Source organism: Dermacentor silvarum, chromosome 8 (genome assembly GCF_013339745.2).
Source record: "Dermacentor silvarum isolate Dsil-2018 chromosome 8, BIME_Dsil_1.4, whole genome shotgun sequence".
NCBI lineage: Eukaryota > Metazoa > Arthropoda > Arachnida > Ixodida > Ixodidae > Dermacentor > Dermacentor silvarum.
Window position 1 is genome coordinate 118,042,732 of NC_051161.1, and position 22,210 is coordinate 118,064,941.

General features: G+C 44.9%; 2 protein-coding genes across 2 annotated transcripts in view; one reads left to right on the forward strand and one right to left on the reverse strand.

Annotated features, from left to right (window-relative positions):
* Window positions 1–14,631: 14,631 nt before the first annotated feature.
* LOC119461638 (39S ribosomal protein L21, mitochondrial) lies at window positions 14,632–20,163 on the reverse strand. The gene is made up of 2 exons (XM_037723004.2): window positions 19,750–20,163; window positions 14,632–16,848 (listed from the first exon to the last, which is right to left on the reverse strand). Exons 1-2 carry the CDS (start codon window positions 20,146–20,148, stop codon window positions 16,582–16,584), a joined length of 666 nt encoding a protein of 221 aa, XP_037578932.1. The 5' UTR covers window positions 20,149–20,163; the 3' UTR covers window positions 14,632–16,581.
* Window positions 20,164–20,714: 551 nt separating this feature from the next.
* LOC119461637 (derlin-1) overlaps window positions 20,715–22,210 on the forward strand; it is a 32,674-nt gene continuing 31,178 nt past the window's right edge. Inside the window, exon 1 of the mRNA XM_037723002.2 lies at window positions 20,715–21,102. Within this exon, the coding sequence (XP_037578930.1) occupies window positions 20,950–21,102 (153 nt within the window). The 5' untranslated portion in view covers window positions 20,715–20,949. The remainder of the gene's footprint in view (window positions 21,103–22,210) is intronic.

Here is a 22,210-nt window from a genome sequence, read left to right on the forward strand (position 1 = left end):
TAACGTGAGGCCTAACATTTTTCGTTCCATCGCTCTTGGTGCCGTCCTTCACTTGTTCTCGAGCTTCTTTGTTAACCTCCAAGTTTCTGCCCCAAATGTTAGCACCGGTAGAATGCAATGATTGTGCACTTTTCTTTTCAACGACAGTGGTAAGCTCCCAGTCAGGATTTGGCAATGCCTGCCGTATGCACTCCAACCCAATTTTATTCTCCTGCAAATTTCTTTCTCATGATCAGGGTCCCCTGTGAGTAATTGACCTAGATAAACGTACTCATTTACACACTCTAGAGGCTGACTGGCGATCCTGAATTCTTGTTCCCTTGCCAGGCTATTGAACATTATGTTTGTCTTCTGCATATTAATCTTCAACCCCACTCTTACACTTTCTGCGTTAAGGTGAGTGAGTGAGTGAGTGAAATAACTTTATTGAGGTCCAGAGAAGACGCAGGGGACACCCCGCGCCACCCGGCTAGTCCACGTGGGGACCGGCAAGCCGAGCTTGACGGCCCGATCGCGGGCACTCTGGACGGCCAGGGTTTGGTCGTTGAGTTCGGCGCTGCCCAAAAGCGCAGCCCATCTATCCTCGCTGAAGGCGGAGCCGATGGCTTCACACTCTCACAACACATGGTTAAATGTTGCCGTTAGTCCACAGGCAGGGCAGTCCGCACTGGGATACCTTTCAGGGTATATAGCATGAAGTACCGCAAGGTTAGGATACGCACGAGCTTGTAAAAGTCGAAGGGTCACCGCCCGCGCCCTGCATAAGGCAGGGTGCGGGAGGGGGAATACCCGTCTTGACAGATAATAATGCTTAGTGATCTCATTATAAGTCATCAATGGTTCCCCGCGGGGTAGGGGGACTGCGGAGGCGGCGCGGTCAGTGAGTCCTCGTGCGGCCTCGTGCTCGCTCTCGTTAGGGTTAGAGGGACAGCCCTCAATCGACCCCAAGTGAGCGGGAAACCAAATGAGAGAATGCGGACAGATACTTTTCAAGCTTTGGAGAATCGAAGAGCCTGAGGGAAGACCATCCCGGTTTGGTAGGCCTTAATGGCCGCCTTAGAATCGCTATATATTACCTCTCTGCGACCATCGAGCACAGCCAGCGCGATTGCAACCTGTTCGGCTACAAATGTCATTTGCTGTAATTCGTCCCCATTGTTGCTGAATAGGACAATGTCATCTGCAAACCGAAACGTTGCTGAGATATTCGCCGTTGATCCTCACTCCTAAGCCTTCCCAGTCTAACAGCTTGAATACTTCTTCTAAACATGCAGTGAATAGCATTGGAGAGATTGCGTCTCCTTGCCTGGCCACTTTCTTGATAGGTAACTTTCTACTTTTCTTGTGGACAACCAAGGTTGCTGTGCAATACTTGTAGATATTTGCCAATATATTCACGTATGCATCCTGTACTCATTGGTTATGTAATGCCTCTATGACTGCAGGTATCTCCACTGAATCAAATGCTTTTTCATAACCTATAAAAACATAGACCCAAATGTTTAAAGGACACTAAAGGTAAATAATAAGTCAAGCTAAAGTGATATAGTAGTGCTCGAAGACGTCTATAAGGTTTCATTATAATCGCGAACAAGGCCTTAGTGATAGACAAATCGAGATAAATGCAGGACGCCATTAGTGACTCCACCGGGACATTCAAGTACTAGCCCGATGGCCCAGGTACTTATTATAATTCTGTCGCTAGTAATCAACCCCTCGCAATAAAGAGATCATTGCATTGCATTATAATACGGAAGAAAATGCTACTTGTCCAGTTCTATTCAATTTACCTTCGGACAGCCCAGACACGAGTGCTTCGATCCCCACCGCTGGCTGAGATTTTGGTGATCGCTATTACAGGAATAATCGCCTGCTGTATGGCACCTCAAGAAAGCTGATCGAGCTGGCGTCTACGCAAGCTACGACTGCGCAGGTTGCACAAAACAGCTGCGCTACAGCAACAATTGTGACACCTCCTGGCCAACTCCTGGTTATAAGAGCACTCCGTTCCTTAAACCTGGCATAACTGCGGGCAGCCCAGGCACTAGTGCTTCCCCCGCGCTAGCTCAGATATTGGTGATTGCTATTACAGGTAAGTATATTAAGGCCCTATCATTTTAGTGTCTCGGCTACCCTGCGGTGTGCGTATTGTACGTAAACGGCGTCCGTGAAGGAAGTTGCTAAGATGTTGGCGGCACTAAGTAGTCAATTTGACACATTCAGCCTCTAAAGTGTGCGCAGAAATGCAGAAAATTCAGAGCTTTGTGTCATTATGAACGCACATTTCGACAAATTTAAGGTCACATTTGAAGGACTACAGCAAGGACAAGTTGCACTTAAGAATGAAAATACACATCTAAAGGATCAACTAACGAAAACCCTGAACGAGTTTATTGAAATTAAGCGATACAGTCATCAACAAAACTTCGAGATAAAGGGCTTTCCAAAGAGGCCTAATGAAAAGCTAGTTGATACCATAGTAGAAGCAGGCAAAAAACTACATGTACCACTGACAGGCGCAGACGTGTATGTAATTCATCGCGTCACGAGAAAGGACAAGGAAAGGCCCAATGTGGTCGTAAAGTTAGTATCTCTCTCAGTCCGTGATAACATTTTGAAAGCGGCTAAAAAGACAAGGCTCTTTCGTCAAAATTTGGATATGAAGGCTGTTTATATCAATGCATTGAACATAAAGTACTTCTTGGTAAAGCTACGTACTCCACGGAACAAGGAGAAAAAATGGAAGTACACCTGGGTTGCAAACGGTAAAATTCTTGCTAGGAAAGCAGATAACTCTAGCGTTCTACATATTCAAACTGAGGAAGATCTACGGAAGATCTGCTAAGCGTCAGTCATGCCTACGCTTCCATCACCAAAAGATAGGTGTACCTCGGTTTATTCTCTGATACAGTGCAACGTTCGCAGTTGGCAAAAAAATATCGACACTCATGGCTCCTTCCTAGCAGTTAATTATTTTCAATTCGATTTCAGAGCTGTTTCTGAGACTTGGCTTAAACCAGATGAAGTTTTGAATATACAGGGCTATTTATTCGCTTCTATGCTTAGGCAGTGTTGTGCACGAGGTGGAGGTGGTTTCTTTATGAAAGGCAGTATAAAATGGAACCTCGTTCCTGAATTCTCCTACTCTTATTCACATGAATTAGATTGTCTCGTAATATAATCAACCACCGTGGCCATTGTTATCTATCGTGCCCCGAACCATAACATGCAAAACTTTATGCACCATTTTGAACCATTACTAGCATACTTGAACAGCTTCAAATAAATAACAATCATATGCGGGGACTTCAATATTGACTCCTTAAAAACGAAAGTAATGAATGCTCCTTATCAATTCTTATGGCTTTCGTAACAAGTCCCACCAGGGTCACTGCTACTTCATCAACATCAACTGACCATAGATTGCGTAATTTTGACACAACACCCAGCGAGTGTAACATCTATGACACAGCAATTTCACATCACTATCCGACTGCCATTTCCTTTCCCCGTAATGAAAATACTATTCAACCAACAGCTTCTTATTAGCAACAAAATTGGTTTTCACAATTTTAAACAGCACTTGTTAGCGATTGGTGACTTTGTACTAAACTTGACGGATCCTCACCAACAATATGACACATTTAGCAGCAAGATAACTGACGCCATTAGACAATCTAAGATAACGCGCAAAAAAAAAGCTATCATGAGCCTGTTTTCCTTGGATGACCAACGCTATTTTAGAAAAGATTAAGAAAAAAGACTATTGGCACACAAAAGTTAAACAAGCTAAGGACAACTCGTACTATGAAGAAAAATTCCGGGCTGCCCGAAGCATGGTTACGCGAGCAACTTGTACCCGTAAGAAACAGTACTATTCCCAACTCATTGCTAAACACTCTAGGAACTCAAAGCTGACATGGAAAGTTATAAACTCTGTAATAAAGCCCACCGCTAACCAACAAATTATGACTGATATAGAAATGATGGGAATATCTGCCGAAATTATAGTTTTGACTTTCAACTATAATTTTTGAAATGTCAGTAGAGAAATTGCTTACTCCTGCCGTGATGTTTCACTTGGTACCGTTTCGGGTAGAGTTGTTCATTCCTTTGGATACATGACATAACTGCTCCAGAGATCGTCTCGGTCGTGACAGCTATATGCCATGCAAACATAGCGCAGGGTTTGATGAAGTATCACCTATGCTGCAAAACTGCATAGAAATTCTTTTCGCTCCTTTGGCTAAAATCTTAAATCACGCATTTCACATGCCAACTTACCCTGATCTAATAAAGTTAACCAGGGTGGTTTCAATTCACAAAAATGGAGACCATACCCTTCCGCAAAACTACCGTCCAATATCTATACTAAGTGCAATTAACATAGTATTTGGAAAACCTATTTATTTATTTATTTTATTATTTTTCAAATACTGTTGGCCGTCTTGGCCGTCACAGGGTGAGTACAGCAAGTTTGCACATAACGTAAAAAATGTAAACACCTTACAAACGTAAATAGGACATGAAGCAATGAATGTTGCAAATACAATGTAATAACCACCAAAACAAATCACTAAATACAAATACAATACTTTGACTAAGAAATACATGTTTGTGGCATTGTGACAGTGATATCGCAAGCAACACAAAAGAAAAACTAGAGTATGTATTGAAAAACAATGTGACAACGTTTGCACTACACCACTAAGATTTCATTTCATAAAAGGTTTTTAATACGTTCCTCAAAGCCTTCGATGCTACTCGACTGCAAAACAGACACCGGCAAACTGTTCCATTCCTTAATCATTCGCAGAAAAAAAGAATAAGCGTACGGGCCCAGATATGATTTTGGAATTGAGAACATGCAATGGTTGCTTGACCTGACGTTTCTAGACTGTCCGGAAGCAAGATAGGGTGTGGTTTCAATATTTAAGTGGCCTTTTCATAACAAAAAGAGAAATTTAAGTCTAGCCAACTTCCGTCGTTGAGCCAGTGGAGACAAATCAAGCAACCGAAGCATTTCAGAAACAGAGTCAGTACGATAATGCCGGGAAAGGATGAACCTTGCGGATTTTCTCTGTATCTTCTCAATGCGGTTTGTTAATCCTGATTGAAACGGATCCCATATGACACTGGCATACTCTAACTTCGGTCTAACGTTAAGTTAAATATGCTAACAGCTTGGGGGATCTGGTTGCTAGCTTTAATTTGCGGCGAAGGAACCTTAATTTTTTTTCTGCAGCTCCACAAATTCTATCTAAGTGTGGTTTCCAACTTAAATCTTTCGAAACTGTTAAATCTAGGTATCTTATTGGTTCAGCTTCAGTTAGAATTGTTGCATTCATCTCATAATTATACTCAATAACATGCTTTGTTCTGTTTGTAACTCTGAACATGACTGATTTAGATTCGTTAATTTTCATTTTACATTTCGCGGCCCAGACTTCTACAGCTTTAAGGGCTTGATCAAGTGACGCCTGATCGTTTTGGTTATTAAATTCACGATATAATAAACAGTCGTCTGCAAATAACCGGATGGTTATGTCGTTACTTATGTGCTGAGCAATATCATTTATGTAAACTAGAAACAGAAGTGGTCCTAAAACGGATCCCTGTGGAACGCCTGAGGTTATCTTTAATCGGTTAGATTTGTTACCATCTATTTCAACGTATTGTGTCCGATATGTAAGGTATGAGCGGATCCACATAACTTCATCATTTATATTTATGTCCATCAGTTTATTGATTAATTCAATATGTACGACCCGATCTAAAGCCTTCTACAAATCTAAAAATATAGCGTCGACCTGCTTTTTATTGTTCAAGGAAACTGAAAAATCGCTACTCGTTTCTATCAACTGTGTTACAGTCGAAAGGTGCTCTCGAAATACATGCTGGTTGGGAAAAAAAGCTTTTTTGTCTTCAAGGTAGGTGTATATTGATTTTGAAACTATGCGTTTAAGTAGTTTGCAGCATACACATGTGAGTTAAATCATCGCGAAATGGGTACAAAATTTTCTCGATCGAGACCAGCATGGCTTTTAAACCAGAAGGTCAAATTTCAATGCAGTGCTATTTATTTTAGAGAAGGTAAATTCCTATATGCATGATAATATGATAGTAAATGACGTTTTTATGGATGTTAAAGAAGCTTTCGATACCGTTCATCAAGTTATTCTACTCAACAAATAAGAGCGCTATGGCTTCCGTGGGGGGGGGTCGAATTTTTTCGCAGCTACCTTACGAAAAGACAACAAGCGGTTCGGTTTTGCAATACTAATACAGAATTCTACCAATAACATCAGGAGTTCCCCAGGGATCAATATTGGGACCAATTTTATTTTCACTATATATGAATGATCTGTCATTAATATTAGATATCTTCACTCCTGTCATGTATGCTGATGGCACTGCTCTCATTTGCGCACATGAGTCCATAGCTGAAGTTTTTCGTCCAGCCAATGAAGAAATGAAGCTAGGTTGAAATTGGTTTAATTCCAATAAACTGCTCTTAAACGTTAACACCAAATATATGGTGATTAATTCTTCATACAAAGCTATAGCACTTGACTTCGTGTGTGCTTCTGGCTGAGAGAGAACCCATAGAAAGAGTTAGTAACCTAGCATATCTGGCGTTGTACTAGATGATAATTTAAACCGGAAAATGCACATTGACTTTCTATGCAACATGCTAGGCACTCTTTGCTTTACGCATTTCAAATGTCGCAATTTGTTTGATGAAGCGACATCGAGAACGATTTAAATTGCCATATTTCATAGTCAGCGATCATAATGTTACGTGTAGCTGATGCCCAAGGCTATGTACAATTTATTTACACGGAAGCCAAAGGAGGTGAAGATGGCTACGCTATATCAAGCGGGAACATGTCGTCTTCCTCCTGTTCAGTGAAGCCACACTGTGGCGGCTCTTCCGAATCATCATTGTATTGACAATAGTCTTGGGGACGCACATACAATTCTTACATAAAACTACTCGTAGTCCTGCAAAAACGCGCAATCCGGTTCTTGTCAAACTCAAATTATGCAACCTCCACTAAACCTCTCTTCTCTCAATACCCAATCATGCCTCTACATCTGCTATTAAATACAAAACTAGAATAATGGTGTTTATAACTATTTAAATAGTATTGTTCCTCTTCACGACTCAAATTTTATGCCTTCAATTCAAAACAAGAGGTCATGAATGTGGTAACTTCCTTAAACCAAACTGGTAAAAAATGCGTACGCAAAAAAGACGGTTTTCTAGTATCGGCACGTCTTTATGGAACAATCTTCCAGTTGATGTAAAACAACACAGAGCTTTTCTTGTGATGCTTAAATGTTATTACAAAGAACGGTATTAGAAGCTTTTATTTCTTGGGTTTTGTATGCTAACCTGATATGCTGTTAAATTGATGTATAAATGTGTTTCCTTCCTGCAAGTTTATGCATGTTATTGTTGCATGGATCCATACTAGCATGATGCTACGGATCCAGATGTTTATACACATGTTTTTCACTAGGACCACACTTTTTTAATAAAAGTTCAATTCATTTTTTATAAAAATAGCTCATTGGTGTTAACCTTGACAACGAAGCGGGTGGTTGAAATTTTTTTGTTTTTCCTCGACTCTGCGGCGCGCTTTCGCCTTTCAGTAGACCATCAAGTGCCGTCTGTAATCATTTTTGAAAACTTTCGCTGCGCACCGTCAAACCAAAAGGCAGTCGTAGCCATCTCTGGCGCCAAAATGGTGTCTGGCATGTGGTGAGTAGGCTGGACTCGTCATCGAGCATGCAGTGCCAGTAGCCATTTCGCATATCTAGTTTGAAAAAAAACCTTTCTTCAGAAAGTTTGGCTAAGATGTCTTCATAACTGGTGATGAGTGTCGTTCTCTTTTCAGCGTTTGGTTGAGTACTTGTGAGTTGATGCAGATTCGTAGCTCGCCATCTTTCTTCGTAGCAACAACCACACGGCTGACCCATCGCATAGGCGCGTCCACCTCGGCAATGATCTTCTTTTGTATGAGCTCTTCAAGCAGTCTTCTCAGCTTTGGCTTAATGCTCACAGGCACTCTACTTGAAGTGGACGTTTGTGGCTCGATTTCACTGTCGACCTTCAAATGTACTTTTTGCAGGAAAGCATCGTTGTTTATTTCAAAGCACGTCAGGGTACATGCAAAGTAGGCTGAGACAATGTTGTGTTCTCCACAGTAGACAAAATATCATAGTTGATGCTGATCAGTTGCACCTTCTCCGACGTTTGTCTTCCTAGTAGGGGTGCACGGTTCCCACAAACAACTACAAGCTCAAGTGAGTACTTCTTCCCTGATGTTGGGTTGGCACGGTGTAGTCTGCATTTTCCTTTTGGTTACGCTGTTGTACCATTGTACATTCTCAATTCTGAGGGGCCTTCTTGCAATACCTCACCTTTGGTGTACTGCTCTGGAATTACATTCACAGAAGCTTCACTGTCCACTTAGAATTTGATTACGTCACCATTTCTTCGGTTTCGAAGAGTTAAAAGTATGCCTTTGCTGCTACTCTTTTGCCCGGCGACGACTTCAGAGCTGGACCTACCATCAACAGCATGGACAGCATTTTTAGTGTGGCATAGCTTGGCGAAGTGCTTTGCCCGACCAGCTTTTTTTTCTAACTTTAATCTTCACATTACAGAAAACTTCGCAAAACTTGTTTGGTCCCATAGACTGGCTGGCAGGTAACGGGACCAATTGTTCAACATACCTACACATTTCGACAAGCGCTTACAACAGTGACAAAAGGACAACAAAACTGAATACATATATTAGAACACACATGATTCAATTATACAGAGGATAACAGCAAACAAGTTGTTCATCTATCCAATTGTACCACTTATTCACTGAACATGAGCACTGAACATTTTTGTTTGAACAGCATCCAGTTCGCTCGCAAATCGCCGGTCATGCCCATGCGTTTGGTGCCTAAACTGTCGACGGCATGTTGTGGTGGCCAGTTCGTCGTTCGTCACAAGTGCGCTCACAGATACGATCACAAGTGGATAGCGACCAGTGCAGTAGTGAAATTATTATACTCTCTAGCCACATAAAAACTGAGAGACGGTAGGTTAGCATGATTATATGTGACACATTGCTAATAATTTTGCATAGGGTCAAGCAAATAGTTAAGAATCCTGCCCCAAAAATTGTAATCAGCAGGAGTGGCACAACTCGAGCTCATCTATCACGACCATACGACTATTCAGGATGTCTACGTCTTAGATGAGGTCCGCACTCTGTTGCTAGGCAAGCCAGAGATCAAAGAACTCCGGATTTTGACATTTGTAAACTCCATTGCTGAGGAAGTGAGCCCCAAAGAAGAATTTCCAGCGTTGTTCCAGGGACTCGGCAAGCTGCACAAGGAACACAGAATTCAGCTGCAAGCAGGAGCGAAACCTTTCGCGCTCAGCTCTCCGAGGCGCATCCAAATTTCCTTATACGAAATGACAAAGTTGGGACTACAAAGAATGCAGAAACTCGGCGTCATATCACCTGTTGATGAGGCGACTGAGTGGTGTGCACCGATGGTAGTCGTCCCAAAGCCCTCCGGAGACGTGAGAATATGGGTGGACTTCCCAGAACTGAACTGTCACGTTCTGAGAAAATGGCATCCTATCTCTTCCGTGGAGCACACTCTCGGACTTCTTCATGAAGCTAAAGCGTTCTCCAAACTGCACGCTAACTCTGGATTTTGGCAAATTCCACTTTGTGAAGGTTCTAAAAAGCTCACCACGTTCATCTCACCTTTTGGACGCTTCTATTTTAACCGGTTACCGTTTGGAATTGCGTCTGCTCTTGAACACTTCTAGAAACAGATGTCATGCATTTTACAAGGCGTCAGTAGGGTTGTCAGTCACATGGACGACATCCTTATTTGGGGTTCGAATGAGCATGAGCACAATGAGACGCTCAGAAATGTGCTGTAGCTACTCGTCAAGGCTGGAGTGACATTGAATGAAACCAAATGCTTGTTTAATGTCCAGCGCCTCACGTTCCTTGGACACTGGCTAGACCAAGACGGAATACGACCCGACGAAAAGAAAGTTGAAGCCAATATGAAAATGGAGAGCCCAAGAAACAGGACCGAGCTGCAGGGAATTCTCGGAATGGCAACAAACCTCGCCAGATTCGTTCCCAATCAAAGTCATGCAACCTCTTACTCTTTTGCTGTCAAAGAAGCAAGAGTTTGCTTGGGATGCTCCACAAGAGCAGGCGTTCAACAGATGGCAGTCGGTGCTGTCGTCTCGCCCTGTCCTTGGAGTTTACGATCCATCAAGAGAAACGATCGTCACTGCAGATGCATCGTCCTTAGGACTTGGTGCATTAATCCGGCAGAAGCAAACGAATTGTAAGTTTTCTGTCATCTCTTATGCTTCACGATTACTCTGAGAGACCGAGAAGCGTTACGCTTAAATCGAGAAAGAGGCTCTTGCTTAGTCTGGGCATGTGACAAGTTCAGCGATTATCTTGTCGGCAAGCTGTTGAAGCTGGAGACGGACCATAAGCCGTCGGTTCCCATCTTCACTTCGAATAGCCTTGACGACCTGACACCCAGATTACAGTGGCTAAAGATGAGAATGATGCGATACCAGTACGAGATTGCATACGTTCTAGGCAAAGACCTTCTAGCCGCAGACACTCTTTCCAGAGCGCCTCTCCAAAAAAATAGAAGACACAGAGCTCAAAGAAAACGTGGAAGCTTTCGTATGCTCTTTGAAAACCTCTTTTCCCATAAAGGAGCACTGCCTTCAATGGTTAAAGGCAGTAGCGCACGCAGGATCTCTGCCAGGGGGGGGGGGGGGGGGTTGACAGTTTGCCAATACCATCTAAACAGCACTAATTTCAAGTTCTGCACGGGAAATTGTCAATAAAATGCGCTTTTTGCGAATGTGCAGACGATTGTGCGTCTTACATCTTAGTTGCAGTACTCAAATGCGCAAGGAAAGACAAGGGGTTAAACAAAAGGGTGGGTTAAGTCAGCCTCAGGGGGGAGGGGGTTACAACCCCCGAACCCCCCCCCCCCCCGTCGGTGCGCCACTGGTTAAAGGCATCCCAGCAAACAGACCCTGTTTGTGTACAACTTCGCCGGTAGAGCAAGAAAGAAGAGTGGCCCTCCAGGCGAGATTTACCAGTGGACCTAAAACCCTTCTACGAGCATCGACACCAGCTCACTCGGGAGAACGATTTATTCCTCTACGCTGCTCGAGTTGTCGTCCCTGCCTCTTGCCAAAAGGAAGCCCTACGACTCTTACATGAAGGACACTTCGGCATAACAAAGACACTTGCTCGAGTCAGAGATTGTGTCTGGTGGCCAACTATAGGAGCTGATGTCACGTCCCTGGTGAAGCAATGCCAGCAATGCGTCGAAACAGCAAGTAACAGGAAAATGCCACTAAAAAGTTCAGAATTTCCAGAAACACCCTGGCAACGCATTGCGATTGACTTGTTTCACATTAAGAGCCAGTGGTGGTTGATAGCAACATTATTATTCAAGATACCCTGAACTGGCTCGGCTCGAGAAGCTTACGTCAGCAGCTGTAGTCAACCACTGCAAGTCATTTTTTGCACGCCCCGGGATTCCTGAGGAAGTAGTTTCCGACAACGGCCCGCAGTTTTCGTCGACTGAGTATTCACTCTTCGCTCAGGACTATACTGTCGCTTTGCGCTTGAGGTCTGTCAACCAGACGTCGTCTCCGTAGAATAGCTCCGGCAGGTCGCGGACTCCGTGACGTCTGTCGAAGTCTTTCCTTTGACGTATCCGGTAATGTTCTTCGAACTTCCGAAGACTCTCTTGGTCCGGGAGTTGGGGTGTCAGCTTGGTAGAACTAAGAGGAAGCTTGGTTCTTAGCCGAGGACTCATCAGTAGTTCCGCAGGGCTATACCCATTCTTCAAAGGAGTCGACCTGCAAGCTAGAAGCGTCAAGTAAGGGTCTTTCGTCTTTGTCATGGAAGTCTTGATGATTTTTACCGCAGCCTCAACAAGTCCATTGCTCTGAGGATAATGAGGGCTAGAGGTAATGTGGTTGAAGGCGTATACAAGCCCTAGCCGATGAGCCTCGGTCCTACTGGGTTAACACCGACACTGGTGCTGTACGCAGGAACAGGACCCAGCTAGTTCGCTATTCCCCGGCTAAAACCAACGCAGAAAGTGTCTGTATCAGTGACGGTGTAGCAGACGCCCATTCGTGTTGCCAAGATACTTCCCACATACATACTAGAATTGAGAGGTGCGTGAAGCCGCCTGCTGCAGCGAACTTCGTTTGCTCTGTTGGGGTGATGTTGTACATGCTGCCATCTAGTGAAAGCGGGGAGACATAGTTCCCCGTGACTGCGCGTGGTAGGTGATCTGGCAGCGCGTGCTCTTGTTCTTCTTGAGATAGAACACGTCTGGGAGACCATTAAACGTGTGCGTATGTGACTACTCGTGCGGCTATCTCGCTCTTCCGTACTGACTACAACACTAGGCTCGGCTAAGTTTTCCTAGGCTCCCAATGATACTCCGGATGATCACGCAATCGCCGCATTCGTTCTCGGCTGGCGGACCGACGAGCTTCCAGCTGAGCGGCTTCTCTGCTCACTCCAGCACGGAAGCACCTGTTCCAAGGCATACTTACTGAAGGCCTCCCTCGCTGTATCCACTGTGATGTCTATCCTCCAAACATATCACATATCCTATGGCAATGCCATCCAAAACTACCCCCCTTAACCAAACGTTTATTCATGCCTCCCACCTCTCCCTTCCGCCGAGTGGCTGACCGCCGCAACCACCCTTCACGACCAACGATTCCTTGCGGACTTCATCGGCCTAGCACTGAAGCACGCCGCAAGGGACGCCCTGGACCAAGGGCATTGTAGAATAAGGTGATTTCTCTCTCTCTCTCTTCGGGAGTCTTGTACTTCTTCGGCCATCCAATGTTACATTCACTCAGTGCGAAGTCTACAAGAGTTCCGTGTGTCGCCGTCACGGCTACATGATCTTAATAACCAGTGTGACGTCATGACCAAGCTTCACAAAGTGTTGTCATGACTAAGCAAAGCAAGAATTGCGGCGCGAAGCGATGACATGGCTGAGTGAAGCTGGGTAAGCGATTGCTAGGCGGCCGCATTGACGGAGCGGGTCTGCTGGAACGCGGTGTCGATGTTGCAAGCTGCGCTATGCAACGCTCAGTGACGTCATCGCTGGCGCGGTGGCGGAATAGCGTTGCCGGAGCTAGGAGAAGCGAGGCGCAGCTTTGGCAGGTGTTTGCTAGGCAACGTAGGTGACGTCATCGTTCAGCGAGGTTTTTCTTCGCGACACACGGACTGACGGTTGGCTTAAACAGCTCTGCTGTTAAGCCAACCTGTCGCTGAGTGGCCACGTCACTGTGTCACGGGGAGATCTCGCAGGGAGGTAGTTCGCCCTCGATGATCGTAACCTCTTCACCGTTTTCAATATTCACAGCGAGAGAAATGAAAAAAAAAACAATTGTAGGGGATGTTTAGAACTTTATAACAATGTGAAGGCGCAATCCTAGTTGGACCCATAGTGATGTGGAATGAATCTCTGAGCCTACGTGGCGACGTACACAAGGCGCGCAAGCGTGCTGCCGCCGTTGGCAGAACGTTCTACAGGCGCCGCCGCTGACATTTACCTTTTCTCCCCCGCGCCGCCACCGCGCGTGCACTCCGCGCCCCTATACAGTGTACTAGAAGGGGGCAGAGGGCTTACTCCTCGGCGGAGGCTATGCGATTCGGCGGCTCCACGAATGGCGCAAATATGAGCTTCTCCGATAGCCCGAGCGGCGGCGCTGGCGTCAGTACAGCACCATTTCGCGGGAGGCTAGCGAGGATAGCACGAAGCGAGCTTGCTCACTTTTTCTGTACCTCACAGCGACCTTGATACATAGAGATTAAGGCTGTCGCCTTAAAAAGAAAGCCAAACTCGCTCAGGTATAGTTTCGTAAAATGTAAAAACAATGTGCTCCCTACGGCCTGACGTTTGGGAGACAAAAACGACGGCGCTTTCACACTCACTGCGCTGAGGACCGTTTTTAACGAGTGCCCCCTGGGCAGTGGCGGTTTCCCATTGCTAAGAACTATACATTGCATTCTAAAGCAATCGAAAACTCAATCTATCATGTCTCTAATGTTCTTCTAGCTCCAAGGTTTCCCTGCAAAAATGTTAAACATGGAAGTTTGGCCATCATTGCTCCCATTAATAACCTACGTTTTCTTTTCCTAGCAAAAGAATGAAAATAGCATTTCCAACTAATATTTCACCAGTCTTAACTCATTTATTGTTTGCCTTTAGCGACCTATTATTGCAGAAAATTGCAATATTATTGCAATTATTGCAAGCCACAGTACCACATAAAAAGATCTTATTTATGATGTCTTAGGAAACATGGATGTCATAAAAAAACTTTGAAATAACAGTCGATTTGAAATATAAGTCACATCAGCCTGGATGGCAACACGACAATGATGGCAGTAATGAACCATTAGATAGCGATGAGTAAATGGCTACTATGATGGCATAACAATAATGTCCATGATAACAATAACACGAATACCACGCTGGATGAAAATGAAACCAACAAACACAAGCAGGAGGTTTATACTTTAATCAAACATGAATATTTACATCATCTACAAGTACAACACATTACATGAACATGCACATATGCCTGGTATGAACATCAGTCATTCTTGACACTTTCCAAACATCTTGTAATGTGCGCAACAATTTCTGTGCCTTGCTTGCACTTCCTGAATGAAGCAATGCACACCCACATTTCAGCAATACAAAGATGCACAGGCTGACAGTTTTTTTTTTAACTATGAGAACAGTTTTCTTCTTTTAGATAGCAGGAGCCAGCTCAACTATAGCACACAACTAAGAGAGGGAAGAAAGGGCAGTGGCATGTAACAAGGTCTTTTGCAACTTATACAACAGCCTTTTGGAACTCATTTCAAGACTTGCTGTGGATGAGGCTGATGGATAGGCCACTTGGTGTTTTTCACAGACGTAGTGACAAGAAGGAACTGAACAAACAACAGCTGACAAAGGTTTTGAAGGACTTCCAAGCTGTGACAAAGAATTTTCATGCACTCAAGCAGCATTATGCATGATAGTTTCAAATTAATACACTAGCTATTAGCCAGCAATTCGCCAATAACTCTTTGCATTGTACGAAATGGGAATACATAAAGCCACCAAGCGCCATCGCAAGGATGTTAACCAGTATTCATTGGTTCTACTATTAGATTGCACCAACTTTTTGCTTCAGAACATCATAAGAAAATCTCCTAAGCTCAGTAAAAGATTAAAATTTTACAGCACCACCCTAAAAGTTTAAGGGTTTTGAAGGCCTTGAATATGGCGTGTTGATATTTCAAGGTTTTCAAAGAACTCTATATACCAATGTAAGTGACGGAATTGAAAGGGGCAGGGTGACGAAGTAAATGAAAAAAAAAGTTATGCAAAGTATCAGACACCGTTCTCTTGGATACACTACAACCTGCGCAATAGCTGTGATAATAAGAGTCATCAGTTTAAGTCAAGCAAAGTGTCAACTTCAAATAAGTGTGAGCCCTTTTCTGCTAATGCTTGTCCTTCCTCTTCCTGCTGCAGTTGTTTTTTAACAATTTTGATTTATTTTAAACATCCATTGTCCAGGACCCTGGAACTAAAGGCAGCATATGTGCCAGACATGGTCCCAAGCCCCTGTCAAGAAATAGTCAAAGTTTTGCATCATGCATTCCACACTTGTGTGCGGCATTTGCCTGAATTTTTATATGTGCGCATTGAACCACGCACTACTTCAAAAATTAAATGTGAGGTTTAACGTTCTGAAGCTTATCAATGTGCTTTGAGGCACACTGTAGTGGAGAACTCTAGAATAATTCTGACCAACCGACTTATCTTTAACATAAACACAAAACATGGCAGATGCAAATTTTTTTTATTCTGCCCCCATTGAAATATGGCCACTGAAGCCAGGACTCAAACCCTTAACCTGGTGTTCAGCAGCAGAACACCTTAGTCACTAAGGCACAGTAGCAGGTACCCCATATTTATAAGCTGTTCTGACACTTTCTGTAAAATCTAACAATTCTTTTTTGTGGATCACATGAAGTTTGTAAAACTGCTCGCACTGCAAAGATGAATATTACAGTTCCCATTCCTGCACGGATACTTTGTAAAACTCTTTACATGAAGCTTTATTTTCTGAGCAAAAGATGGTGACAAACTGGCATGATACAGTTGGACCATCTCACCAGAATCTGACTTTCTCTCGCTTGAAAACTGCATTCTCGTTTAGAAGCCCAGAATATGCATCCTGTGAAATCATGACACTGGGCTTGAAGAGTTTAGGGAAATAAAGAAGTCAAACAAGCGACAAATGCCTGTATAGTACTTTGCTTTCTTTTTTTTTTTTTTGAGAACCGCGACATGCATGGGGAAGAAATCTGACTTTCTTCAATCACTAATGCCTTCTCTTACGTGATGCTTCAACGGGTTCAGCGCATGGATTCCAGTCCAAAGGATATGCACTGTTCAGTAGGCTACGCGTGATCGGGAGCTGTCATGGCCATCTGCTGGCGCATTGACATCCCTCAGCAGCTCAATGGAGTTGATGCGCAGTATGGTGTACGCGAACCGGTAGAAGTAGTGCCTCTCGTAACGGCTCCGCCTGATGCAGATGAAGTTTCGCTTGGTTTTGGACAGCGTCTTCTCTACGACAGTGGCATCGACGCGGACCAGGCCGCGGTCAAGCAGAGGCCGGCCCAGGAGTGTGAAGTCGCGGGCACCGACCATCAGCACCTACAAAGTTGCAAAAATGTAGCAGTGACCAAGTGTAACAATAAGGATGAGTCTATGCTCCCGGCTAGAGCACTGCACGGGCCCAAACCGACCCAAAAGCCCAGGCCCGGCCCGCCGGCCGGGCCGTCTGAAGCGTTCGTCGGCGGGCTCAGGCATGAGGCAGCGGGCCTAGGCCTGACTCGGGCTTGAGGCCGCAGGTGCGGGCCAGACTCGGGCCAGTTTATTAAAGGGCCTAAGTAGGCCTTTGAGCACACGCAAACGTTATGCATTGCATGGTTCAATGCATTCTGTGCCAAGCAGAAGTGACACATGCAAGAAAGATGGCTGTATATCTTATCAAAGAAAATAGGAAAACAGATGAAGTTCTCATTTTTAACAGAGCTGTTTCAGCCGGGTGTAATGTGTCTGCTGAATCCAAAAATGTGGGCCGATCCTGGCAGCAGTGCAGAAAGGGTCCAAGTGCAATGGCACATACATCTGTGAACTAGCAAAGCTGAGCCTGGTTAAGTCTAGCAAGCATGGTTGGGACTACTTAAGCTTAGTCATCTATAGGCAATTGACAGCCAATCAATCATCATCAGCCTATATTTATGTCCACTCCAGGGCGAAGGCCTCTCCCTGTGATCCCCAGCATTTTCCGGAATTTATTCATTATTGATCGATTATCGACTAGCTATTGATTGGCTCCAGGGGTAATTGGAGCCAATCAATAGCTAGTCGATAATCGATCAATAATCAATAAATTCCTGAAAATGCTGGGGATGACTTGGTAGTGCTTAGCCTAGCCCAAATACGTGGACAATACCTTGCAATAGCCAATCGATAGCCAATAAATAGCTAATCAATAATCGATCAATAATCAATAAATTCTGGAAAATGCTGGGGATGACTTGGTAGTGCTTAGCCTAGCCCAAATATGTGGACAATACCTTGCGATAGACAATCGATAGCCAATCAATAGCTAATTTATAATAATCAATAAATGCCGGGAAATGCTGGGGATGACTTGGTAGTGCTTAGCCTGGCCCAAAAGCCAGGACTACCTAGGTGCCCATCAGCTCCGCTGTCTCTTTACCATTGCACCGCCAGTGCAATCTATGCTATTTTTTTTCTTTTTCACAAAAACGAACATTGCTTTCCGCATAAGGAAAAATAAATTGCACAAACAACTGCTCCTCAAACCATTTCCATGTTACCGCTTTTGCGAATGCACTATTACCAGTGTCGATACTATTGCATTATTTTAGCGTTAAAGGTAAGGGGTGTCTTGTGCGTTTATTTGTGTTGTATAATTGTGAATTCGCCTGCTTATATACACATAGAAACAAAGCCACAAAAACACGTCTGAAGACCCAAGCACGAAGATCAGACAAATCCACGTAATACCCAACAGGGTGTTTCATTTTAGCTGCACCAAATTTTTTAAACAATTGCCTGAGCCAGATAGCACAATTATAATCCTTGATCTAAACTACTCGATAAGGTGGCCAATTCCACCAAAAATCAAAATGCCTAATTGAATAATGAACTACGCTAATTTTCTTTTTAATTCATTATTTTACGGCACATCTTTCAATCTACGAATTATAGCCGCTGAGTTCGCAGTTACTTTTGGTTTTCAATGCATAAAACAACGTTTTCCTCAAAAAGTTAACTCGAACGCCCATGCATTTCGTCGTACACTTTGAAAATTAATATCTCGAAACTGGTTCAGTCCTGAGAATTCGTTCCAAGTGGATTCCTTCCAAGAATTTGTTCCAAAGAAGCTAGACAACAAGTTAAGGACCGCACAAACAGCGATGGAACAAAAAATGTCAGGCCTAACATTAGGGGACAGAAGAGAGCAGTGTGGTCATGCAATACGTAGGATGCATAACCGGTGGACCATTAGAGTTACAGAATGGATACCAAGAGAAGGGAAGCGCAGTCGAGGACGGCAGAAAACTAGGTGGGGTGATGAAGTTAGGAAATTTGCAGGCGCAATTTGGAATCAGCTAGCGCAAGACAGGGGTAATTTGAGATCACAGGGAGAGGCCTTTGTCCTGCAGTGGTCTTAAATATAGGCTGATGATGACTGTTGAATCTGTCACAGGCAATTTTTAAAAATTTGGTGCAGCTAAAATCTAACACCCTGTATACTTGCATGCTAAATGACATCATAAAACCATATCGTACCAATCAAGGTTAAGTGCATGCGCACTAATGGAAAAATAGCACAGGCAATGGGCCGGATCACTGATGTTCCCGTGGGAGAAACAAAGATTTCAGTCTGTTATTGCTTATATACTGCAGCTGATTAATCCTCGAGAACGTGAGGCTGGCATATAGGGTACAATCTTTAAATAAATTTTTCTTTTCTTTTTTTTTTTTTTTTTTTCAGGCCGGGCCTCGTCATGCACACGCGGGCCCTAGCTAAGCTTAGTAATGAATGCCCGGGCCCGGCTTGGAACCACGGGCCCGGGCTTGGAACCACGGGGCCGGGCTTGGAACCTCGGGCCCAGGCTTTGTATTGCGGGCCCTGGCCGAATAATCAGGCCCGTGCAATGCTCTACTCCCGGCAGCCAGGAGAATTTCTGAAACGTTCTCCCGACGCTCACCCCCTACTGGCGCTCGGAAGTCACGTGACAAACTGTCGGGAAAAACTGCCTGCAGGTGTGCCCTAACCTAACCTTCCGAGAGCCAATAGGAGGCGAGTGCCGGCAGAAATTCGTTTCAGAAATTCTCACGGCTGCCGGGAGAATTGACACAGCCTAATAATAAATGGCCCTTCTCCTATTTACGGCCAGTTTTTCGTTTTTTTGTTCAGTTTGCATTCCCTGCTGCTTCATTTGACGTACTTTGCGCGAATGTGCATTTTGTTACTCAGGGCAATCTCAGGGATGTGTTGGTAAGTGGTGTCACCTTCTCGAGACGCAGCGAGTCCCCGATGTCGACCGGCATGTCGGCGTGAACGAGCACCAGGTCTTCCGCGGTCACCTTGAACTGCCTGCCGTGGATGAAGACGATGGCGAAAAGGCGACCCGCCGTGTTCCCGGCGATCTGCGTGTTGACGCTCTCCAAGACGCGCCTCGTCTCTTCGACATCGTCCGACGAGACCACGCTACCTTCGACGACGGGCAGTCTGTGCGCGGGCTCGGGCGACGTTACGGCGGCGCTAGCCACGGGCTTCAGGCGCGTTGCATCCGAACGTAAACCGCGAGTCACCGACCACGGAGTGACGGCCCCGAACGTGCGATAAGTCCGCAGCAGAGACATGCACACACTCCTGCCACTGGACAGCGCCATTTTGGTCACGTTCATGTCGGCACGTAAAGAGCGATGAACACAGGTGAATGTCTTTGTGTTAAAATGGTACTGCGCGCTACCAAATCCTCATTTACATCAAAACATAATTTCCAAAATCGCCTCGAAGACCTGAACTATATGTAGATACTGAGAAAGCAAAAAATATTAAACACAAGTTTGCTGAATGCTTGCGTTAGATTGCACAGCCGAAATTATGTTGAAGTTTTGGACATGCAACGGGGCTGTCTCGGAGTAACATAAACAGATCTCGAAGCCTATGCTTTTGTGCATTCTTGTCCTAGCAGTAACGCCTTCTGAGTTAAAAATGCGAATCTTAAACGTTATTCTTTTGCTATTTTTATGCGAGGGAAGCGACTGTGGATGCCAGAAGCACGTCATAGACGTCGGGGGTTTGCCACAAACATGGAGGAAGGAAACAAAATCTTCTTCCTCCATGGCAACAAACGACTACAAGAGCCAAGGTACGTCACGGCCGCCATCTTTTAAAGAATACTACTATGTGTGAATCGCTCTGCTGGGCTGTAGTGGTTACCATCACAGGTTAATTCAGGAGGGCATTCTGCGACGTTTTTCTCGGTTTACGTTCCATCCGGAATGAGCCGACGCCCCTTCGTAACTCATCGCCAGGGCCACGACGCCAAGGACATCGACATTTTCGATGGCCGCACGCGCGGCGCTCCGGGCGCTCGAAAGTACACGTCGTTCTAGGTTCTAGCACCGGATTCTGAAAAAAAATTCGAGGTGTGCTGAGCGCGGTGTGTGGATTCCGACTCCGGACGACGACGACAAACAGCAATGACGGAGATCGCCGACTGGTTCCGCAGTTTGCCCGTCTTCACACGCTACTGGTTCGGCTTGTCCGTGCTCTTCCCCATCCTCGGCCGCTTTCGGCTGGTCAACCCACAGCATTTAGTGCTCAGTTACGACCACTTCGTCAGAGGCTTTCAGGTGAGTAGATGGCGATGCTAATTAACGCGATTCGCTGCGCGTGTTTTTGTTTCGCTTTTCAAATAACTTCCGCCTAAAAGTCTCGAGTAGGTAATGTTGAGGCCATCGCGCGACGGTACGTCACCGTGACGCACAAATGTGTCGCGTCATGGCCCGCGCGCTCGTTGTGTGGTAACGTGAGGGTGAAGTACCTGAGGCCGTAAACTGCAGTAGGTAAATTATTTGCATTTCGCCCCCGAGTTTGTGCGCCGAGTTGCGCAGGCTCACGTGTGGTAAGCGTCGTACGTGGGCGAAATGACAAACGGAGAAACGGGCACGGTCTCCGTGTAACCGGAAACTCTGCGCGCGATCGTACGAGAGAGACCTTACGAGAAGGTTGTTTCCGTAAACATTGGCACGGAATGTATGGTGCTCCTTGAAAGGGGTGGATGGATGGATGGATGGATGAGGCTGAACCCTTTAAACCGGGCGGTGGCATACGCCACCTAGCCATGACTATTAACATATTTTGTACTTTGTGGTGGGTGAAATTTCACCCCTGCCTTGATTTTATCCACCAATCAGATAACCTCTGTTTGGTTATTTCTACCCGCTTAAAGTCTATTTTGCCTTCACTGTCCCTAAACCCCAATGCTTTGAAAAAATCAGCCCCGTTGCCTTGCACTGTAGGGTTAAGCCCTTTACAGAAAAGTATGAGGTGTTCAGCCGTTTCCTCTTCTTCTCCACACGCACAGCACAACGTGTCTATACCTTGGTACTTGACTCGGTACATCTTAGTCCGCAATACTCCCGTCCTGGCTTCAAACAACAAAGAGCTTCCCCTAGAATTATCGTAGATATTTTCTTTGGCAATTTCTTTCTTGAAAGTTTGGTATGTTCCCAGTGCTGATTTCGTCTGCATCCCCGTTTTCCACAGACCCCTCTCTGTTTCCTTAACCTTTTTCTTAACCGCTGTTTCCTGGTTTGCACCCCTCCTGCAGTCCAAATATTTGATTGACAGTTTTCTGGTCAGCTTCCTCCATTTTGTATCAACATTCCTCATGTACAAATAACTGAAAAATCTCCTTGCCCACCGCTTTTCTGCCATTTATCTCAATTGCTCCTCAAT